Raw genomic sequence first — 17,907 nt, forward strand, 5'->3', positions numbered from 1 at the left:
AACTACTGTCTCCTTTGTCATGAGACTGGAAAAACTGGATGGTACCCAACACCATCGCTGATCGTTTTGATCAAAGATTCTATCAAAGAATCCTGATCAAAAAAAGGAAAAATGCAGAACAGAATTTCAAATTCTTATGGATTCCAGACTTCCTGGAGCCATGAAGTTTGGGTGAACCCCTGAAATTATTGCCCTGAGATAATCTTTAAGCTTTAAACCAAAAATAACCCACGAAGCCTTCTTAAAACGGAACAATAGTTTAGCTTAACTAGTAAAAAATGTCTGCCTTGAGCATTACATTCTTTCATGAACTATTTATATGGGATCAAATTGACAACAGCAACTTGAAAGATGAGATAGGAACCTTATGGGGCAGTGAGTTTATGTTAATGAGGAGGGGGACAACTCAGAAATGGAGGTTGAGAGTGGTTGCACAACTTGGTAGAATGTAATCGTGTCACTAAATGGTACATGTAGAAACTGTTGAATTGATGTGTGTTTTGTTGTATATATTCTCAACACCACCAAAATGAATATAAAAAAGAAACTTCTAATCTTGGGTTATTGAAATGGCATCTGAAGTCAGCACTCTTATATAATAAGGGAACTCCTTCCTCAGTATACCTGGCAGATGATCTCCTGTGTCTATGTGAACAGCCCTAGGGACAGAAAGCTCAGCGCCACAGGTAGCAGCTTATTCCAGTGCTAAATGATGCTCACTGTTAGACTGGGATTTAACAGAAGAATTTTCTGTTATGGGGTAGGAGACTGGAAAACATGTTTATAATGTGTCCATAAAGCAGTAAACAAATAATTTTCTTGGAGCTGAGAGAGAGGGTTGCTTATGGTTTGGGGGAGAAGTGGGACCGGTGCCTACCATTTGTCCCTGTGTTTTGGGGTTGGCTGTCATGGCCATCCAAGAAAACCTTCTAGCCTTGATGCATCTTCACCCCAGGGACTCAGAAAAAGCTGGTGAAATGCCAGAGAGTTCTAACAGAGGAAGTGTGATAGTGTTTGTCTAGCACATGGGACTTCATAACCCCCAACTCAGGGAGTAGTTTGGTATCGTGGATAAAAAGAACAAGGCAGGGTGTCAGACCTGGAGTGGAGGCCCAGCTCTGCCTGTTGCATGCTTAACCTCTGTGTGCCTCAGTTTCTCCACCTTCAGAACGGAGAACATACTTGCTTCTTGAAGACATTGGGTCCTCATTCAATTAAATTTAGTTCCTGTGTTTCTGAGCCTCCTCCGTATAGAGCTCCTCACCCCACCCTGCCACCTTGAATACAGGACACCATTTTGGTCACTGCATTTGTTCAACAAATATGGATGGGTCAGTCATTAGGAGCTTTGGACATGCTGGTTTTTTGTGAGAAATGCCCATCTTTATCTTGTTAACTCCTTCTTCTCACCCTTCTTCCCTGGGTGAAGCCTGTGCTGACCTTGCAGTCTGCCAAGAGTTGTGCCGTCTGTGTGTGATTATTCACTCCTGGTACAGTCGTTTGTTGAATGCCTCTCCTCCAGACCATGAGGTTCACCAGGGCAGGGACCTCTGCTGTATCTCCAAGCCTAGCACAGTACTTGGTATATAGTAGTCACTCGAGAAAGGTTTGTTGAATGAATGAGTGAATGGCAGGAGCACAGTAATGAATGATACACTTTCTACCCTCAAGGAAGCCACAGACAAGATACTGAGAAGAAAACTAGTGACTACACTATAGAACATAAAGAGTGCTTCGATTAAATTGTTGTTGTTAGGTGCTGTCGAGTCAGTCCTGACTCGTAGCAACCCTATAGGACAGAGTAGGACTGGCCCATAGGGTTTCCAAGGAGCGGTTGGTGGCTTTGAACTCCTGACTTTTTGGTTAGCAGCCGAGCCCTTAACCACTACACCATCAGGGCTCCCATTGAAGTATACTCAGGGTCTTTTGGGAAGCTCCCTCATTGGAGGAGGGAATGGAGGCTTGTTGAGGCTTTCACCATGAGGTGTCACCTCATCTGGGTCTGAATTGATTGATTAATAGGAGAAACAAAAAACAAAACAAAAAAAAAACAAGCAAGGCTTAAGAAAAGAAATCCCACTCCTTGCACTGGCAGTGCCATTTAAAACATGGCAACTGAAAATGTTAAATATGGGTGCTCCGGGGGAGAGTATGCCACGCAGACCAGCATTGTCCTGCAGCCCGGTCAGCACCGAGCACACGAGGGAAGCCACATTACCCCAGAAAGTTCTTTGCAAGTGTGGAGCCTGAACAGAGGGAGTTGGGCTGTCCCCGCTCTGTCTTCGACATGCCTAAAGTGGGGGTTCTGATAGTTTTATTAGCAGCAGTGACATCATCTCTAAATTAATAAGGAACCTTTTTATGGAGAAGATATCTCACTTAAAAAAAAAACCCATAAATACCTTAATGACATTGTTTAGCTCATGTAACTAAACTATGAAAATAATTTTGAATATTTTAAGAGAAAGAGTTTCAGCTGATTGTCTCCCTTCTGGAAGCCTTTGAAGTGTCTTTTTATAGATAATATTTTAAGGGATTTTTGTCCAAGTAGCACATACTCAAAACTAACTTACTTAAGATGTTTTCACAAAAATATTCAAAGAAAGAATATCTTAAAAGAGTAAGCTCTTTTTTTTTTTTTTTTTATGATCATTTAAGGCGATGCTTCTCTGTATGTTTCCTGAACCAGCAACATCAGCATCACCTGGAACTTGTTAGAAATGCAAATTCTTGGGCCGGGCCCCAGACCTACTGACACAGAAACCCTGGGCTGGGCTTCAGCAGTTGGGGTTTTAGCAGGGTCTCTGGGTGATTCTGATGCGTGCTCAAGTTTGAGAACCACTGTGGTTAGCGTCTTTGATGCTGGGAAACCCACTTAGGTATCCTCCATCCTGCTTTGCACGAGGAGAATTAGAACTAGATTTCAAGTTCTGTAAAGCAAGGGCCTTCTTGTTCAGCGCTGTATCAGTCCCCTGACAGCTTGACCCTGAGCTTGTAGTTGACATTGGCAGCTTTGTGCAGTGAATGAATGACTGTTGAGGGGTGTGGGGAGTTCCTAGCAATTAATGCCTGTGCGCAAAGGCATTTTAGTAGAGCGGATTGGGAGGGAGATCAGTGAACGGACTGAGGCTGTGCTGAAATGCATGAGTGGATTGTAACGGTAAGAGACCCTCAACCCTGAAAATAAGGAGCCCTGGCGGCGCGGTAGTTAAGAGCTGGGCTGCTAACCAAAAGGTCAGCAGTTCGAATCCACCAGCTGCTCCTTGGAAACCCTATGGAGCAGTTCTGTTCCGTCCTATAGGGTCACTATGAGTTGGAATCAGCTCGACAGCAATGGTTTTGGTTGATTTTTGGTTTGGTGGTACAGTGATTAAGGGCTCAACTGCTAACTGAAAGGTGGGCAGTTCAAACCCCCTAGCCGCTCCACAGGAGAAAGATGTGACAGTCTGCTTCCATAACGATACAGCCTTGGAAACCCTTTGTGGTTGTTCAACCCTGTCTTATAGCATTGCTATGGATCAGAATTGACTTGATGGCAGTGCATTGGGTTTGGACCCGTCATATGTCCATACCGTATGTTCTGTGCCTGGATTCCTCTATGCAGCACACTGCTTTTAGATTCATCTATGTTGCTGCGTGTATCTGTAGGCCATCCCTTTTTATCGCTGAGTAGTATACCATTGCAGAAGGAGCCCTGGTGGTGTAACAGTTAAGCACTTCGCTGCTGAGAAGTTGACAGTTCGAACTCACCCAGTGGCTCTGCAAAGACCTGGCGATCTACTCATATAAAGATGACAGCCTAGAAAACCCTGTGGGGCGGTTCTACCTGTAAGGTCGCTCTGAGTTGGAGTCTACTGGACAGCAACAAGCTTGTTTTTTAGCCTTGAAAAGACAATGGCTCCCCCCAAAGTGTTAATATAAAACAGGGAAAAACCATGCAGTAACCTTAAGGAAGTCCAACTCAGTTCTCCTTTATCTCTGATCACTGTGTGGAGGCTTTTAAAATATGAAACACAAAATTCGGTCTGAGTTTTCTCGTCTCCCTGCTTCGCTGCTGCCCAAGTATGACGCTGACTTGAACATCATATACGTGCTCTTTCTTGTTTTTAATGACCTTGAAAAAGCAACACGTGACTTTCCAGACAGTCCTCTCTTCTTGTTTGTTTACAAAGTAAGTGTGATGCTGAGGCGGGAAAGCTCCCCACCACAGTTGGAGTGTTTGGCTGCAGTCCCCTGGGGCTTCAGTTACCCTGTGTGACGTTACCCTGTGTAACTAGCACCTGGTCCTTCCTGGGTGCAGGGACATGGGTGAGACGGTGCAGTCAGAGAGGCGGCAGCTGGGGCCGCATTTCATCCTTTCTAAATTAGCAGCCCTGCTGTGTTTAGCAGGGTGTCTGGCCCTCACTCAGGCACCCACTATCCAGTGTGCTGAGATCTGTGCCGATGGGGCTGCCTTCTGACTTTCCAGGCTGCGGAGCGGAGCATCGTGAACAGGAGAGGCGCCAGCTCCAGAGGCGTCTTCTTCCTTTGGGCTGGGGAGCTCCTCTGTAAGAATTCGTTTGTATACAAAAGCCCCTTTCTCTGAGGGAGGGAGAGGTGTTGGAGGGAGACGAAGTTGGGGCCTTTGTTGTTTTTAGCTGCCATGGAGATGACCCCTGACTCACGGTGACTCCATGTACAACGGAACAAAATGCTGCCTGGTCCTGCATCGTCCATGATCAGTTTCAGATCCGACCTTTGTGATACATAAGATTTTCATTGGCTGATTCCCACAAGTAGATAGCTGTTCCTTTTTCCCTGGTCTGTGTTAGTCTGGAAGCTTCTCTGAAACCTGTTCAGCATCACAGAACCATGCAAGATCCCGCTGGCAGATGGGTGGTGGCTATGCATGCATGAGGTGCACTGATTGGGAATCCATGGGTCTCCGGCGTGGAAGGCGAGAATTCTACCTTGTCTTTGGAGAACTGCAAAGCTCAACAAAAGGGGTTGCTAGTTTCATCCTCAAGGCGCCCTGATGGTACAGTGGTTAAGTGCTTAGCTACTAACTGAAAGGTCGGTGATTTGAACCCGCCCGCTGCTTGTGGGAAGAAGATGTGGCAGTCTGCTTCTACAAGGACTACTGCCTTGGAAACGCCACGGGGGCAGTTCTACCCTGTCCTATAAGGTTGCTACAAGTTGGAATTGACTGGATGGCAACAGGTATACGGTAGTTTCATTCTCATTCCTGATGGTATTTGACAAAGCTAACCCATTTGTTAAAGTCAGCTGTTGGGTCTACAGAGAAAATGGGGTGGAATGCTTTCAGTGACAAGCATGTGGATGGTGTTCCTAGCCCAGCATGGGGCAGGTGACTGATTTTGAAGCCTAGTCGATCTTGGTGTCAATGACGTTTGTCAGTTGAATGGTTGTTCTTTGTATTTGGCTAACTCCCTTGAGGCTGGGAGGTTTTGGTGGCATTTTTTTTCCTAGGGTGTATTGATCAGGCTTTTGGTAGAAAATCATTACAGTAGAAGATGGAAATTTTAGGTTGTTTCTAATCAATCGGTTGCCATCAAGTTGATGCCGACTCATGGCAATCCCATCTATGTCACAGTAGAACCATGCTCCATAAGGTTTTCAGTGGCTTAGTTTTCAGAAATAGATCACCAGGCCTTTCTTCCAAGGTGCCTCTGGGTGGACTTGAACCGCCAGCCTTCTACTTAGCAGCGGAGTGTGATAACTGTTTGTCCCACACAGAGACTCCCACTAACCCACTGAGGGGCTGCTATCAAGGCATTACTATAACTTGGCCTTGAGGTTCATACTTTGACACCACACACCTTTTGTCTATTTCATTATGTTGTAGAAGAAATTACGGGTTCATAAAGTGATTATAGGACCAAGGCCACACTCATTAAAACTCCCAACCACTTCTGGGTTTTTAACTGCAGTGAATAAAAAAGAAAATAGTTTCTGGCTGTAGTCAGAGTCCCTGATCCCTAGAAAGTTTATAGCCAGCTGTGTGCATCAGTATTAGATTAGGTACAGGTGGGATGGCAGTGCCCCCCCCCCCCCCCCCCATGTAAGATCGCTGTGGATAAATGGGAATAGATAGATTCTGGAAACTGAAGGAGAAATTCTTTTTATCAAGGAATAAAATCAAACATTCCAGAGAGGCAAGAGTCGCTTGTCATCAGGGATGGATTACCCAATAAGCAAGGTTTGCACGGGCTTACATGTGCTTACTACTAATCTGTAGTGCACAGTTTCACCTGATGTCATGAAACCCATGTGCAGTTGTACACGACAGATTAGAAAGTAAACATGATGAAGCCCATACAGACCTTGCTTACTGGTTAATCTGCCCCTGTGTGTAATACTAGCACAGATACCCACTACTGAGGGTGATTATGTTTGAGTTTATAAATGTAAATTTATGGTTGGATTCTACTTGCGGGTTCTCAGAATGTTTCTTCTGTTTTTATGTTTAATATATATATATATATATATATATTTTATAGTGTAAGAACTGGCAAGGTTTGAGGAGTGGGGCAAAGATGGTCATAAATGTAGCCCCTGATAACAGTGAGTGACAGCTGGTGACCTGATAGTGCCACAGAAGTTTTCTCATCTTGTGAACCTAATTAAATGAAGAATCCAGTTGGCCAAACCCACATGCAGTTAAGCCAGACAATTTCTCAAAAAAGCTCATTAGCTGCAAACTTGGGAATACTACTAGCAGATGGAACTTTTTCCCCTGGATTTTTCAATAATTAGGCAGAGAAGTTCTTGTAAACTGTAAACATCAAATGGAAGATTCCATCTTGCTTGCCAATCATCAATTTTAATGCCATTGGTAAAATTATGTCAAAAGCAACCTTTGGAGTTGCCCAATGCAGTGATGTAAGATTTCAGTGTCATTAGACCTTGACTCTCATGAAGGACAGAGGTTTTAGGAGAAATTCCCTGACTTAATGTTACAATTGCTTTCTTTTATTTCAGTCTTTTATTTTTAGTTATAATAAGTTAGGACCTAAGGAGACCACATTTAAATTTTCTGTGTTTTTGATGTGCAAAGTGAGATGGCCACAGTCAACAAAATGAGAATGTAAGATGGCACCCTGCAACTATGGGGACATTACCCTGCTGAGGCTCACAGCACTCTGGCCCTAAAGTTAGGTCAAAATGGACTCTTAGAGGGAAAGAGATAAGGCAATTGACTTATAATTTATGTTCCAGATCCTTCTTTGAGGAACATAAAAAGCCAAGAAGACTTGACCCTCCGTATCTATTTGTATTGGCCAAGTTCGCCCTCCCCCTCAAAAAAAGCCCATTGTCACACTTAATTTGCCTACATGCCAGCTAGCATGTGATTTATAATAAACTTATTCTTCGTAGCCTGAAATAAGAAGGAGCCCTACTGTCTTCCAGGGCTTTGTTTTTATCTATAGTCATTTAGAAATTGCCTAATTGGAAAATGGACAGTGATGTTGCTGGGCACGTAGTTGGTTAGTAAATAGTGATGGAGATCTAGCATTTGTGGTTAGTAGAACGTCAGTTCATCTCTGCGTCCCTCACAGCCCCTGTGGAGGAGGCGTATGTGCTAGTGCAAAGGCCCTGTGGTCACAGGGGAAGTGGGCACATGATGAATGGGACATTTCAGTGTTACTGGAACTTGAGAGGAAGGGAGTGAGTGTGAGATAAAGCCAGAGAGGAGGGATTGGACCAGACTTTTCAGGGCCTCGTGGGCTGTGTTGGGGGTTCTTTTCTTCGTACCAAAAGCTGGGGAAGACATCGAAGGGATTTAAGCAGGGACCCTCTCCAGTTTCTTCTGGGTGTCCTAAGAGTCCAGTCCATTGTACACTGAGTACGACTTCATAGCACTGCATTTTGGAAGAACCAGAATCCAATGTCTGTGAAATCATAGGCATTTTTACTAGGCTCTCTCAATATGAATAAAACAGCTTTATCTAGAAGTCCCGTACATTTTATTTTTATGCTGTAATTCCAAACGCAGTCTGCTGAAAGCACTTCTTTCTTTTTCCTTTCTTTCATCCTGAATACATCTATACTTAAGCTGTTGTTTGGAGCTTTGAATTCCAGTAGATCAATTTACAGCATTTTCATGTAAGCAATTTCATAAGTCAAACATAATGTGCCACGGTATTAGGTAGGAAACCTAGGGGACCTTTGGATATTTTAATGGCACTGTCAAAATATTGGTTTTATACTTTACAATAAGCCTTTTGCTATTTATGATAGCAAAGATACCTTTTTTGGTAACAAGATTATATCTGCTTCTGTTGAGAGCCCATGATGGTTAAGGGATGAGAAAAATATATTACTATACTTGCCAGATTGTGAAAAAAATAAAAAATCTTCCATCTTTCCCATAAGAAAACACAGGAACTCAGAGCGTGAGCTTCAGGGAGTAAACCTGCAGAAACCTGAGCTTTTCACGCAGAGCCGGAGGCAGGAGGAGGGAAAGGGGCTGGGTGAGCCCACTGCTTAGTCCCTGCAGTCACGTCAGAGCCTGGAGCACCAGCCCAGGGGAGAGCTGTGCAGCGGCCCAGCTCAGCCTGCTCTTTGAGTTGTGTGGGACAGCCTGCCACATGAGTGATTGCTTCTGCTGCTGGAAACATAACCCATGAATCCAGCTGTCCCCGGAGTTTGCCCTTGTGATTCTATAAAACAAACAAGCATTTCCAATACACAGTGACACATGTGATTGTCGTCATGCTGAAGTATAATGATGGCATACAGTTGACTGTTGCCTTTTTAGGTCAGAAGAGTTTTTGTTTTTCACTGTATTCAGTAACCTAAGGTCCCCACCTCGTAATCGTCTGTTCTACTCTCGCCATTTCAGGGACTGGGAAACTGAGTCCCAGAAAGTTTCAGTGTCCTGTTGAAGAGTGTGGGGTGCACTGGGGAAAAGTTGCACTCAAATCCAGGTCTCCTGGCTGTCTTGAGCTGCTCAGCACACGTCAGTCACACTGTGCGCCCGGTGTCTGCAGCTCCATAGCACAGCACAGGACTTCTCTTCCTCTGCCATGGTTTGCCCATCTCCCCTTCTTCTCCACAGGAGCTTGCAGTGTGGACGGCGTGGCTTCTATCCCCTCTCCTTCCTCTGCTGTCCCACGAGTGTCTGTTGGGGTCTTTATTAAATGCACAGAGGACTCCTTGGTAAACTTGACTTGTGGAGTCCATGTTTGTTTAGGGCAAAGACCAGGCCTGATTTAACTATTTTAGGTTTGTATTCCCCTATCTCTCTCTCTGGGCCTTGTGCTTAGGAGTTTGATAAAGGTTTGTTGGAGTTGTTAAATTCACCGTACCGGGCATTATAATTTAGAGGCTGGGCGATGCTGTCTCCTGTAAACCAAATGTCCCCAGCTTGTTTTGCCTTGGGAGTTCTCATATCTGTATTTTTTGAAGATAGTTTTCCCTTCTAAATTTTATCGTATATAAATTTATTACCTCAGTAAAAAAGTCACTTGCCTTTGCGATCGTACACAGAAAGTCCGCTTTCTGAGAGGTGTTACTGCTGCCAGTAGCCAGCTACGGCGCCTCCCAATCAGACATGTAGGGTCATTAATTAGGGTTGTTTGTTCTGCTGGGAGCTGAGCAGAATGTGTGAAGTCTGCTCAGGAGAGAATGAATTCACCCTGGTCTCCTTCCGTACTTTGTAGAATACTCCTAGCACGATACCCAAAGCCTGCAGGCCTCTTACATATATGTTCTAGTCGGCTAATGGTTGAGACATTTGTAAATTAATCTCTGACTTGAGCTAAGTGGATCCCCCAATGGTTTTAATTCAGTTACTCCTGCCTTGGCCACATGTCAGACTCACTGAAGGAGCTTGTTAAAGAGAGATGCTCCTTTGCCCCACTTTGAGCTCCCTTCATCCTCCTTCCTTCCCCCTCTTTCCACCCCAGCTTAGGATTCAGTGGTCTCAGGGTGGGACAAGGGCATCTCTGTTTTTTAAGGAAAGGTCCTCAGGTGATAGGATTCTGGTGGTGGTCGCTCCAAACCCATCCTCTGGCCCGTGTGGCCGGGTGTGCCAATTCAGTGGGTTTGGACCTAACCCTGGGCATTTGAGTCCAGGTTCTAGAACAGGCAAGATCCCTGAAGAGCCGTTTTCCTGATTCTCACCACCATATTCACATCGCTGCATCTGTCTTTTCCTTAAAGAGCTGCAGTTACCTGAGGGGGAATATTCTATGCTTCACCACACTCTCTTCCATTTCTGTAAACTTCCTGGGACCTTCAGAAGAACTTGAGGGCCTGCTGGGATTTCAGTCTATGAAGACGGCTGTGATTTTTCCCACTATCCATTTATCACCAGGCTCCCCACGTCAGGTGTTGAGGAAGATGAGGTTTTTTTATACAACTCTGTGTGTGTGCTCCTGGTGTTCTTCTGTGCAAATACATGTCATGTTTGATCTTGGGGTATTGAACATAGATGACTCACAAACACCATTGTTCCAATGACATTTATCAATTTGCTTTTGTTTTTAGGAATCTGGCACTCTGTAAATATCACTCGGCGCTCTGTAAATATCACTCGGTAATCTGCTTCACCACACAACATATGGGTATTTCCAGTAAGTCTAAGAATATGGCAATTAGCACCTTCCAAGGTAGCCAGGGTGATTTGGTTAACCCAGACTGCGGGAGTTTAGGAAAGCTGGGCAGGCTGTGGTGGAAGCCAGCTGAAGTTGAGTCCTGAGAGGGAATGTGCAGATTATACTGGACCGCTGGTCATAGGCTCATGTACAGGACAATGCTTTGTAAAGTGCTTGGTCATTGTCAAGATTGTTCTGTGATTCAGCTGCTGAAGGTCAAATGTATTTCCACTGCCTTGAGCGTTGTGCTTTTCTTGGCCTCACCTTGTCCCTCGGGCTTCAGTTCTCCTTACCCTGTGCACTGTGGAAGCACGGAGAAGGATTTCAGTAGGCTTCTCCCTTCCTGAAGGGATAACAGAGTAGATATAGAGCGTAGGAAGAAAGGACCTTGAGGATGAAGAGGATGTTAAGGCAAGAGCCCCTGTGGTTCCCCCCCTTCTCTAACTCCTTTTCCATTTATTAATAATTCCACTTAGAAATATCATATTAGCTTGTCGCATTGTGTTAATAATAGCTGACACAAAGCTGGTCCCCAAAATGTGAAGATAACGCATATCCCCGCTTTCACACTCCTCCGTCTCTAACACCAGCCACCCACGTGGTGTTTTCTCTCTTTCTGCCCCTGTGGGTTCACTAATTTGCTAGAATGATTCACAGAACTCACAGAGACTACCTGTACTGCCAGTTACCCATTTATTATAACCAGAAAGGATGCCAAGTGAAGAGACACGTCAGGCTGTGCCTGGGAGAGTTCCTTGCAGGAGGCTTCCATTGCCCCAAGGACACACTACGCTCTTTCACATACATGGATGTTCTCACCGATCCAGGAAGCTCCAACGAGGTCCAGGGTTCCATAGTCACTGGGACCTCAGTGAACACTCGTGACCGGGGGCCTTAATACATAGGAAGGAGTCAGTGAATATGCATGATTGGCTGTATCTTGCTCCCTCCCCTCCTGAGGTCTGTCGCCGGGACGGAACCTGTGCATCATGTTTAGGTGTTCCTTGGCCCCTTGGTTGCTGACGAATTCCCAGGGCTATTTTCAGAAGCCAGAGACAAAGAGGCAAACCCAGTTCTTCGTCCCACATACCTATCGCCTATACTTACACAGTTATAGCTCTGTTGCATAATAGGATAGGATTAATCGACGTGAGGGTTTCCTTATAAAGCGGTATAATTCATGACTCCAAGTGCATTTGCTTTTTTTGTTTTTCCTAGGGTTGTGTGGATAAACCAAAAACCAAACCCACTGCTGTTGAGTCAATTCCGACTCATAGCGATCCTATAGGACAGAGTAGAACCTAAATACTTAGATCATTATTTAGGGGGTACTTTATAAAAAAAAAAAAATTTTTTTTTTTTATAACATAATTATTAAGGCTAAAATCTGGAGCCCCTGGGTGGTGCATAGAGTTACACACTTGTCTGCCAACTGCCGAATTATTAAGGCTAAAATATGGAGCCCCTGGGTGGTGCATAGAGTTACACACTTGTCTGCCAACTGCCGAAGATTGAAGGTTCCAATCTATCCAGACATGCACTGGAAGAAAGGCCTGGCAATCTACTTCTGAAAAATAAGTCATTGAAAACCCTATGGAGCTCACTTCTACTCTTAACACTTTTGGGATGGCCATGAGCCAGAACTGACTAGCTTTTAAGGCTAAAATACAATCATTTTGTGATGTCAGACTAAATTCTTTTATATTTAGAATAGAAATAGGTTCCTACTTTCATGTCCAAAGCCAAAGGGTTCATTCAATTTCCGAAGCACCTGGATCCAGGTTGACAGTGTAATCAAGCCTGTCAAGACAGAGAGGCATTTGGCAAGTTTAAACAGCACACACACACTTCCCTCCATGCTGAGGGGCAGATCCTCTCCCCATTGATGGTGCCCTATCTGGAGGAGGCTGATGGCGCATGGTGGTGGGTAGTGATGGGTGGGTACTCGTCTGGAAACGCCCTGTACCACATTCAGGCAAAGCCTTTCAGCTGCACACGTGGACCCCAGCAGGGATAGGTCACTTATCAGAACCCTCAGTTCCCTGGGCCTTTGGAGGTCATTTCCTCCTGGGCTTCATCCAGGGCTTTGAACTGGCTCATTCTGGTTTGAACCCCCACTGAGAGTTTTCATTTCTACTGCAGATATACTGAATCAGAATCTACTTTTTAACCAGATCCCCAGGTGGTTCTTATGTGTAATAAATTTTGAGAACCAGTGCTCTACTAGTGCTTCTCAGAACTGGTCCCTCACCAGCAGCATTAGCATCCCCTGAGAACTTGTTAGAAATGCAAATTCTCAGGAGGGCTTAAAACCTGAAGTGACAGATTCAAAGCCCTGGTTTCTTCTCTCTCTTACCCTCTCGGAGAGCCCCTGGTATTTGAGTGTTCCTTTTAAGAGGACAGCAGGAAGCAGGCTTCCTTTCTCCCCCGTCACTGGCTGATTTGCTTAAATAAGCAGCACGTTGTCCCCCATTAAGAAGCTAAGAGGAGGCAGCTGGGACAAACCAGTGTCCGCCTCTTCTCTGGCCACCCCAGTGCTGGGAGGTGTCTCCACTGACGGGGAGCTTAAATTTTGAGTTCACTGAAGAATCATATAGATGCCCTCTGCGAGGACTTCTTCGCTTTCCTGCACCTGTGGATCTAAACGGCATAGCCACTTTCGACAGAGACGTGGGATTCACAGATCTGTGCACATGGAACCAAACAGGGACGAATCTTGGTTGTGCAGTGGTTAAGATCTTGGCTGCTAACCAAAAGCCTGGCAGTGTGAATCCACCAGAGCTGCTCCTTGGATATCCCATGTGCAGGCAGTTGTACTCTGTACTATGGGGTCGCTATGAATTGGAATCAACTCAATGGCAATGGGTTTGGTTTTTTGCGTTAGTCTCGGATGATCTGTTTATGAATGAAAAAGAGGCCCTTCCCCTCTGCTTCGGCCACACTCCTTCTCTTTGCAGCATTCTGAGAATGAGGTCAGGGCCAGGATCTAACTGCTTATGTCTCAGAAATAGCAGCCCATATCAAAATTAATCTTAAGCTATTTGCTGCCTCATTCAGATAAGAGAGGAAAGAGCAGAGGCCTGCTTATGTTTTTGTTTCTGAATTCTCAGGGAGTGTATGAATGAGTACATGTGTGGGGAGAGACTGAGGCCAGCCAGCCCATTGGGATGGGTACTGGGTAGATGGGTGTTACTAACATGCACAATGTGGAGATGGATGTCTGCCATACACACACACACACACACACACACACACACACAGCTTGCTCTTTGGTGGATAGTCTTTCCATAAATTGGGGTTCATGTCTATTTGAGGAAGTTGGCACTTCCTAACACCTTTCAGCCTGCGGTCTCTTTAGGAGATTACTCTGTAAAAGGTATTTGTTGACCTGGCCTTGTGTGCCCCAGGTGTGTTTACTTTTTGTTCTCAAGCTCAATTATTGGCTGTTCACTTCTTTATTATTATTATTGAACACTTTTTAGTTGTACTAATAGTCTGTGTAGTGAAAGATTAGATAGACAAATTAGAATTTTGAGTGAGGACAGACGTGTCAGTGCCAGCCTCATCTGTCCCATGTTTATTTGATGTACTTCACTGAGACAGGTATCTGTTGAAGGAAATGCCAAAACTGGCTCTTATATCAGCGGTGATTAATCTTGACTGAAGAGTGTGAAGAAGAATGAGGATTGTCATGTAACTGGTCCAATGTGTTACCTGATTTGGCTTCCTGAACCCATGCTGTTTTCCTAAATACTTGTGTGTGTGTGTATGTCTCCACTACGGCCCCCAGTTGCCATGGGGTCAATTCCAACTCATGGTGACCCCAAGGGTGTCAGAGTAGAACTGTGTTCCATAAAATTTTCAATGACCAGTTTTTTGGAAATAGATCTCCAGGCCTTTCTTCCCAAGTGCCTCTGGGTAGACTCAAACTTCTAACCTTAGCAGCTGAGAGTGTTAACCACTGGCACCACCCAGGGACTCCATATTTATATATAGTTGCCGTGAATCAGTGTTGGCTTGACAGCAGCTGGCAGCAGTGGTGGACACACACATACTTAAATATTATATATGTATGGGTATGTGTATATATAGTGTATATGCAGTGAATATACATAAATGCTCATATGTATTTATGCACAAGGAAATTTGTACTTTTCAGGTTGATATTTCTTCTATAGAGACAGAAAGTGGGTTACTGGTTGTCTGGGGCCAGGGAGTGGAAATGGGGATTAACTGTTAACAGGCATGAGGGATCTTATTGGAAGGATGCAAATACCATAAAACTGGATTACGGTGATGTTTGCACAACTCAGTCAATTTTCCCAAAATTTTTTTAAAACGGGTAAATTTTTTGGTATTTACATTACACCTCAGCAAAGCTGTGAAAAAATGATACTCCTGTATTTGAGTTCCTTTGGGTCCTACATATAATTTGAAAAATGGCATCACCCCAATTTTTAGCAGCCCTTTCCCCACTGAAGGTTATTGCCTTCCACGGCAGAGAAGCTGGGCCTTGGGCTCACAGAGCCCTATAAAAACCCAGTGCTGTAGGATGCACAAGTCTGCCCTGACCCCTGTTGGCAAGGAGTGAGGTTGCTGACCACTGTGCTGTAAGGAGCCAGCCGGCATGTGGGACTTGGGAGTGGCATCCTAAGAAAGCAATCAGCACTGTGTTTCACAGCTGGCTCTGCTGTGTCAGAAACTAAACATCTTGGTGTCCAGCTCCTAAGTGATGGCCTTTTTCTCTTCTTTTGCAGGTTGTCTTAGTTTTTGCCCTCAGCATTGGTGCACTTGTAATATACTTCATAGATTCGTCAAAGTGAGTATTTAAATACCTTTTTTTGCCCTCTTTCAGAAAACAGCCATGCGCCTTTACCTTGATCAATAAGTTTGCTTTAACCAACCTCTGTAAGAGCCTCCTGGGTGCAAACGACTTTTGGGAGAAGGCAGGGCTGTTCTGTGCTGATTTTCTGAATGGGGAAACTCTCGGGAAGAAGGCTACTTTGATTCTGCTGGCACAGGACGGAGAGGTATCTGAGGTCATGCCTTCTTGCTGGATGTTACTTATTTTTAAATAGCCGTTTCCTGACAACGTGTTTGCACCAAAGATGCCAAGAGGGAAGAGGGCTTTGATGTAAATTTTCAACCTCTGGAAGGGTTACAGTGTTCAACAGATGAGAGTCTAAGCCATTCTTATGGTTGTAGAATCCTTTTCTCATTTAGGGTTTCCAAAGATTCAACCTTATTGGAGGTCAGATCAGAAAGTATGGCACTATTTGGACTTTCCTAACTGAGTGTTCAGGGAAGCATCGCACGCGGTGCTTCTTGACTTTCCAAGGTAAGGAGATGAGATGGAGCTCATGATGACTCGTAGAGATGGAGGCCCATGGCCATCTGAAAATTCCTAAAGTAGACATTGAGCAGACTCTTTGGCCACCAGCAGAGGGAAATGGTGGCCTAAGGTAGCCTGGGGTGGGAGCTATGCAATGGGTGGTAAAGACCTTGCGGGAGGCAGAAGAGGAGCTGACCAGGGCTGCAAGATGGTGGCCAGTTCTGCCCTGGTTCCTGCAGCTGTCACCCCGGCTACATTTTTGTTCCAACTGTTGTCATTGCAAACTTGAAGGTGACACCATCTGGGAATCTGCAGTGGAGCTGGAGTTTGACTGCCTGTCTGTTGTGACATGAACTTGACAACTCTGCCCTCAATGTCCGCCATTTTTAACTCTGTGTCTAATACGGTGCATACTAGACTTTGGTCCTAGGAACACCGACTTTGTGTCTCTGTTGACTTAGACCTCAGTGTGCGTGAATTCTGAGTTTATTCCTATTTTTCTGTGGCTCAGGATGGTGGTAATTTTATGAGTACCTAAACCCTGAATTTCTTAGATCCGATTGGTCACCAGCCAAAGGAATTTGTACACTTGGGTGCAGAGCCCAAAATGTCATGTTAGGGAAAATAAAGAAAACATCTCCTCTAATAACCTGTCTCTGGGAATCAGCCAAGTCCAAGAATATCAGGGGTCCTGCAGTGCATCCCCACACACAAGGCTGGGCTCTTCTTGCCCATATCAGATGGACAGACCTTTAAATGTTCTCCAGGAGACAAGATTCCACATGCTCCCTCCCTCAGCCCTGCTTGGCCAAGAACAAGAAGAGCTTTCTAATTTGGAAGATTTCAATCATAAGTAAGCACCTTTTAAATATTTACACTTAATAATTCTGGACCATATTTGTATTGAACCAAAGACCTGCTAAAGACCGGTCTTATTTCTCTGTTGTCTCTCTCCAGGAGTGTTCTCACACATCATGGGGTGCACAACCCTGTCAACTTCCACAGCACAGGGCCAGCTTCCATGCCAGGGCCCGGGCAATAGCTTTGGGCATGTGTCTGTGTGCCCCCGAGAGGGAGACCTTTTTGTGGAGGTAAGTGTGGTGATTGGTTAGAAGGACCCGTGTCTCCTTGCCATCCTTCCTTTGCCTGCCTTTTTTGCCCCTTTGTATTTCTCAGAAATAAAATGTTCTTGTCAGATGGATCTGGGTGGTGTCCCTTTTTACGTTGTCTGCCATGAGGCAGCCTTTTGCTCTGTAGATCCTGGTGTTGTCATCTCCATTTCAGAGGATGGAAAGGGATGGGATTCCCCCAAAGCAGAATCCTCTTTCCTTAATGCGCTGCTCACCTCAGTGCCCTTTGGGTTTAATTTCAATTCTCCTAAAAGTCTTGGAGAACCCAGCATTGCAAGTCCTCTTTGGTTCTGTTTTCCTGAGTGGATTTGCAAAGAGTCTGCCCCAAGGATGGACTTTCAATGCTGTTCTCAGCTTTTCCCAGCAAAAATGTCAAAGGTTTTAGATCCCAGACTCTACCCGCTCTCCCTGGGCACCGTCCTAGCCTCAGTCATTCTCTCTCCCTCATCACTAAGCTATGTGATTTGGCATAGCCAAACATCGTTTATAACAATGTCTTATCCTGACGAAGCCCTTTCCACTTTTGATTTGCATTACTTTATTTGGTCCTGAGACCATATCCTGAGATTCTGTTTAACAGAGGCTCCAATAAGCACAATTACCACAAAGAAGTCTTCCATTTCACTGGAGAAAACCAGTAAGCATGCTCAGTTTAAGTGAGTAGAAGAATTCACTAGAATCTATGAAGTAACTTTTATGATAAGTTCATAGATTCCGGGAGTGGGGGAGCGGGGGGGAAGAGCCTATTGATGGAATCGACTCGACAGCACTTTTTTTTTTTTTTAATTGAATAAATTATAATCAAGCTTAGTGACCAAGATAAAATGAAGTTCTATCCACACAT

General features: G+C 44.8%; 1 protein-coding gene across 13 annotated transcripts in view; it reads left to right on the plus strand.

Annotated features, from left to right (window-relative positions):
- KCNMA1 (potassium calcium-activated channel subfamily M alpha 1) overlaps positions 1-17,907 on the plus strand; it is a 916,342-nt gene that overhangs the window by 420,973 nt on the left and 477,462 nt on the right. For 11 of the 13 annotated variants that reach the window (XM_049856148.1, XM_049856139.1, XM_049856140.1 and 8 more), the window contains one exon: positions 15,359-15,420. In XM_049856148.1, coding sequence (XP_049712105.1) covers positions 15,359-15,420 — 62 coding nt within the window. Of the gene's footprint in view, positions 1-15,358; positions 15,421-16,700; positions 16,787-16,832; positions 17,025-17,907 lie in introns of those variants that run through there. The other 2 variants (XM_049856146.1, XM_049856145.1) reach the window with 2 other exon arrangements.

The sequence above is a fragment of the Elephas maximus genome, chromosome 16 (genome assembly GCF_024166365.1).
Source record: "Elephas maximus indicus isolate mEleMax1 chromosome 16, mEleMax1 primary haplotype, whole genome shotgun sequence".
Lineage (NCBI taxonomy): Eukaryota > Metazoa > Chordata > Mammalia > Proboscidea > Elephantidae > Elephas > Elephas maximus.